Consider the following 6,000-nt stretch of genomic DNA (forward strand, 5'->3'; position numbering starts at 1 on the left):
ATTCTTCAAGTTATCGTCTAAATGTTAAGGTGCCCCCAGTATGGGTATGTGTTATAGTGTTGAGGAAACAAACAAACAAACAAACAAACAAACAAACAAACAAACAAACAAACAAACAAACAAACTAACAAGCTAACTAACAAACTAACAAAACAAACGAACAAACAAACAAGCAAAATATACTGGCACATTTTTACCGAATCTCGAATGCCAGCTGCGTGGCACGATACGCGTGAACTTTCTCGAGCGCGCGTGGCAAGAAGATTCGAAAAGGTCGACTACTCGGTGCTGCGCCGTGCTTTTTGTGCTGTCCTGTTGTCGTCATCACCCTCAGCCCGCGCCACAATCTGAAAAGACCTGGGACGAAGAACCCCGGCGCCATTGGACAAATGGAAGCAGTGGCGATTCCCATGGATGACATCATGCTCCGGTTCCGGATGCACACCATCGTGTACCTGTCCTTCGGGCTCCGCTTCTTCGGTCTCCTGCTCAGCTTCGCCACACCCATACTGCTCTGGGGTGCCGCGGAGAGCACGAACACTTGCGTGGTAAGCGATTCCATACTTGTCTCACCTGTGGCCGATTGATTCGTATATATTGACTCCCAGCGACGAAGCTCTGAACCACCTTCGGTCTCAAAACAGAAACGCTGTGGAACGAGTGATGTGACACAAAGAAATATATTACCGAAACACATGGTGAAACATTATTGTAATGGTTTAGTACGAGTGGAAATGACATAAGCACAATGTCTGCCTTCTCCGTCACGGGAAAGGCATTCTAAACATTTCCGACTGCTGCAACTTACTTTGTGTGGTGTTTTGGTTTCGGTTTGCCAACTAACTAGATCGGCCCCCAGGGAGCGGCACGCACTTTTTGGGGGTAGAGTTACCGTATATGTTATAGCAGAGTTGCGCATCTGTTTTCCAAACGCCGCTAGCAACCATGCATTGCGGAAAAGCTTACGCTCGGGCCAATTTTTTTTTATTTTTCGACGCCGCCGCTCAGCGAACTGAATTAACACTAGTCATGGATAGTCAATGTTTATCGCCGGTATTCGACATAGCAGACATGTTAATCGGCGACATGGCAGGCATGTCGCCTGCAGAAATGGAGTGCAACTTCACCGCATAGGTGTGGTTGCTAGCCAGACCTATGCGCAACTCTGCTACCTAAGGGTAGCATATACAGTAACTCTATTTCTCACCCCTTGCTATACTATACTATACGAAGACTATGCTATGATTCACCCTCTCCCCTCCTCCTCACCCTCACTTATATTTACCACTACCTTGATACATTATACTACACATGGCTATGCTCTACTTCACCCTCTCCCCTCCTGCCTTCCCTCCACCTCACTTCCATTTCCCAACCATTGTTATACCATACTATACAAGTATATGCTATGCTTTCCATAGCTACGCTATTTCTTTAGTCTTCTCATCACTAGTGCCTCAATTTTTTGTGGGGCAGGGGAGGGGTTCAGCCGCCCTTTTTGTATGTTCGTGCATGTATTTGTACGTGCGTGCACAGACACACACACACACACACATGAAAACTGCAATATTTAATGGGAAGTTTGAACTCCCTGATTCCATTGGATAGGCACAATAACCTGAGTCGGCTCTGATTGACTTTCTTTAGCTATTTTGCTACTTAACGGTAGAAGTATCGCTGTTCGCCTAACGGTCCTACCCGTTCCTCGCAACGCAGGTCTACGACCTGCTGCCCTCAGTGGACCTGGTGACGGGAGTGGCGCCGCAGCGCCACGTCTGGAGTCTGGCCCTGTTGCTGGACCTGAACCCGCGGCTGGTACTCGCCTTTCTGCACTGGCACTACCTGGGCCGGCGCTACGTGCTGGTGGCTCCGCAGGAGCGCTCCCTCTTCAGGCTCGTGACGCACGGGGGCCTGGCGCTGCACGTGGCCGAGACGCTGTCGCTGAGCCTGGTGTCCGGACTGCGCAACTACCAGGAGTACCCGGCGCACGAAAGCATCTACACCCACTTCGTCGTCTCCTCGCTGATGTTCATGCTGAGCGCGTGCCTGTCGCTGCGCATGTGCCAGCACGAGCAGGGGCACAAGGCGAGTGTCAAAACGCGACGTACGGGAAGTAAACTAGCAAATACCCCTCACTAGTATGTACTAGCAGAGAAGGACTCTGGTACTAGTTACTATACCAGTAGGACTCTGCCAGCAGGCAGGGTGTTTCAAGAAATGTGTCCGAAAATCCCAAAGAACAAGGGAAATGCAGTATTTGCTCGCTACCTTCATGATTACTCTTTCTGTAGCGCCAGACAATTTAAGATGACTAGAGACATCAATTACGCCATCAATTAACTTGTTAATTAGTGGACACAGCCGATTGGATCAAATGGGAAAAATGAAGTCATTCCTGCGAGGAGCCCATTCCCGCTTTGAGGTTTCTAGAAAAGGGCATCTCGTAATTGTTACCGGGTTATGAAGGCAAGAAAATTTCGCCGGTTAAACCGAAACCGAAACACGAAAGCGCGATACTGCCATACGCTTCCGATACGTCTAGAATGAGTGAGCATCGTAGAATCAACCATCAATCGACATCGCTTCGTGGGTTCACGCGAGGGCTGTGCTTGCGATTATAACAGGCACGGCGCACACGTTAACGAATGCAAAAGAGCTAATACCATTTCATTCGTTGTCGCGAACACTGACGTCATTCTAGTACTCTGCTACTTGCGCTCATCTGCGATTTGGTTTTGGTTTCGCCGGGGAATTCGCTCGAAATTCATTACTGCGCAATAATTATCAGAGGCCGCTTTTTTGAAATCTCCAAGCGGTGATAGGCTCTTCTCAGGAACGACTAAAATTCTCACACTTGACCTGATCACCTACATGTCTTCTCTAATTAAAAAGCAAATAATTTAGTTTTTTTTAGTTACTGCCGTATTTGATGTCTCTAATCACCTTGAGGTGCCTGCCGCTGCAGAAAAAGTAATATTGAAGGCAGCGAGCAAATATTACACTTTCCTTAGCTTTGAGGATTTTCGGACACGTTTCTTGGAACACCCCGTATACTTCGTTTCCCATATTTTTGTTGCGGCAACAACTCACCGCCTTACACCCAGAGAAAAGGTGCTTCTGAGTGAAGTAATACACCCACATGAAGGAGCTTGCGCAGATGAGATGTTGCACTTATTGACGCTCGGCTTGACAACCTGCGCAGGCGCGCCGGTCGTTACGTCTGAAGCTGTGCCTCGTGACCCTGGCAGGGGTCGTGGCTGCGGCCATGCTCGTATACGTCAACGAGCACCGTACGAACTGCTCCGGAAAAGGTGAGGCCCCGGGTATATACCACGGCTTTTACGTCGCGCATGATTGAACCTCGATGTTTAATTTCTTCTCAACTGAAAGATGACGCCGGAAAAGAAATGCTGAGAGCGTGACACGAATTTAAGGCGAAACCCTTGAGTGACTCGTTGAGCGGCCCCTTGAGCGAAACACGGCAGGTTGATGAAGTGGAAAGCACGTCAGTAACGTCACTACGTCATCATGTGACGCCACGATGACGCCATCCCATGACGTCACAAATTACTCTAACCAGGGAACCAGAGACTTCACATACTAAGTTTCAGGAGAAATTTCGTTGATCCAAGGATCCAATGTGGCCAATATACGAATAAAAAACAAACAAGCAAAAAAAACACTGAAATCCGCGATGTTACCATCTGAGATTTCGGCGGGAAATTTAAGAGTGAAACTTTTGACATTGGTTTTCTCACGTATTATTAACGTGTGGTAGTGCAGTTAACGACACTAGAGTTTTCAGAGTACAACTTATTAGTATAAACTAATTTATTTAACTTTAATGTCCCTTTAAGCGCAGCGAAGGACACCTCCTCTTTTTGTATCGCCATAACTATGCATTCATACGACGAAGATATGTTCATACGGTACAGATTGCATATAGCTGTGTCATACGACACATAATCATGCATGCGTGGGTAGCCACTTGCATGCATGCATGCGGGTTACGACACTTGCCTTCACGGCTTGGGGGCGTGGTTTCAAAACCCAGCACAGATAGGAAGCCTCATTTTCTTTGTTTCATGTTCTTATATTAGTTCTCTCGATGAGTCGGCATATAAATGCATGGGTAATTGAAAACTCCACGCAGAATCTTCTTTGGGTGTTGTCTAAGTGATGCGTATAAGTGTTGAGTTTTAAGTGCGAAGCATTTCTTAGCGAAACCAAGGCTATCTATCTATCTATCTATCTATCTATCTATCTATCTATCTATCTATCTATCTATCTATCTATCTATCTATCTATCTATCTATCTATCTATCTATCTATCTATCTATCTATCTATCTATCTATCTATCTATCTATCTATCTATCTATCTATCTATCTATCTATCTATCTATCTATCTATCCGCCTGCGCCTGGGTGCTCTCGTGATCGCCCCCTTGACTTAGTGTAGACCAAAATTGTCATGGGAGGGTAAGAGGATTTGACGAATATGACTGTCTGGTCATGACATGGATAAAGTGAAAATCCTGTCGCGTACGTCGTCAAACCCTTTCCTCCAGACACGTGTGGTACGTACCCGTGTACCACGGGCCGTGGTACACGGGTATGCACCACAGGTAATTTACATTTTATAGCTACCCAGAAACGGCGAGAATAGACATTAGTATTACAATAGGAATGTCCAAGGTTTCGGCTTTTACTGGAACTGTGTTTTTAGGCGACATCGGTACGGCCTGTACCGACATCGGTCTTCTTGTGTATGGCGTTGCCAGCGTCTGGAACCGCCCAACGAAAGGCTCATCCCGTCATCATCGAAACACGTACCTGGTATTAAGTTTTCTCAAAGTAGGAATTTTCCAGACGTCCACAACGTTCCATGCCAACTTTAGATGTTCTCCTAGATAGGGCTTCGATCCCACCATTACGAAATATTTCAACAAAGCCTCCTTATAAAAGTGTTCTTTTTGCATTTTATTGCGATAGAACTTACTGGAATGCGACGAAGCGTTCTCAAACCGAAGAATACTAGACCTCCAAAAAGCTTACCTTTTTTGTAGAAATGCACTAACGACCAGTTTTATTACAATGGGATGAAACATCCCAAAGAGGAAAAATACTAGCTCACCAAGAACTGCAGGGTTACCTTTTCTGGCAGAAATGCACCCACGTCCACCTTTATTAAAATGCGACGAAATATTCTAAAATCGAAAAATGCTAGATTGTCAAAGGTTGTACGCTTACCATTTTTGGCACGAATGTACCCATGGCGAACTTTATTATTATATGACGTAATATTCTAAAACTTGGCTGACGCTTGAACTTCGCCTTCAAGAACAGGACACCACAGCGTAATCGGGTACCGTTCGCATCGCCTTCTCATTCACTTGCCAGGGTTTGATTCTCGGTGGGCACCAACTATGCCGCCAACAAAGGAACGTCTATGCGCGTAACATTGGCCGTTGTAAACGGTCCCGGGATGCTGACTCATTGCAGGTATAGTTGCGAAGTGCCTACTACGCCGTAATTACTTTGCGAATTAACGAAGTGTACCCACCACGCGTCCGTAAGGCATTATGCACACGTACGCAGCTTCACACTTTGATGCTGTTGCTCCTGCTGCTGATGAATAATCATACCACGCTTTTATTTCGACAGCAATTATATGGACAGTCTCGACGGGTTTTTGCCGTCGCCGTTGCCGTCATGTCCTTCCGGTATGAAGTCCAAATTGATAAGATCCCCTCGCGAATTGTATGTTCTACCGCGGGTAAAAGCGCGCGAGCGAGGGCGACGAACGCGGCCGAAGCAGAGATCAAACGAGCCGGCCCATTTCCGGCGCTCGGAGGGTGCATGTGATAACATCACCCCGCTCGGAAGGCCTGCCGTCGAAGCAGACAGGAAACGCCCCGTCCGTCTTTAACGACCATGAAAAAAGACGCGAGGTTGAGGGAGGGGGAGGGAGGCGGGGGAGGGGTTGTCGCACGAGCAGC

The 6,000-nt window shown here is 47.0% G+C and overlaps 1 protein-coding gene across 1 annotated transcript; it reads left to right on the forward strand.

Moving 5' to 3' along the window:
• Positions 1-357: 357 nt before the first annotated feature.
• On the forward strand, positions 358-2,139 carry LOC119372404 (post-GPI attachment to proteins factor 2-like). The gene is made up of 2 exons (XM_037642876.2): positions 358-548; positions 1,717-2,139. The coding sequence occupies exons 1-2, from the start codon at positions 390-392 to the stop codon at positions 2,137-2,139; spliced, it is 582 nt and encodes a 193-aa protein (XP_037498804.1). The 5' UTR covers positions 358-389.
• Positions 2,140-6,000: the final 3,861 nt, after the last annotated feature.

This window comes from Rhipicephalus sanguineus, chromosome 10 (genome assembly GCF_013339695.2).
Source record: "Rhipicephalus sanguineus isolate Rsan-2018 chromosome 10, BIME_Rsan_1.4, whole genome shotgun sequence".
Taxonomy (NCBI): Eukaryota; Metazoa; Arthropoda; class Arachnida; order Ixodida; family Ixodidae; genus Rhipicephalus; species Rhipicephalus sanguineus.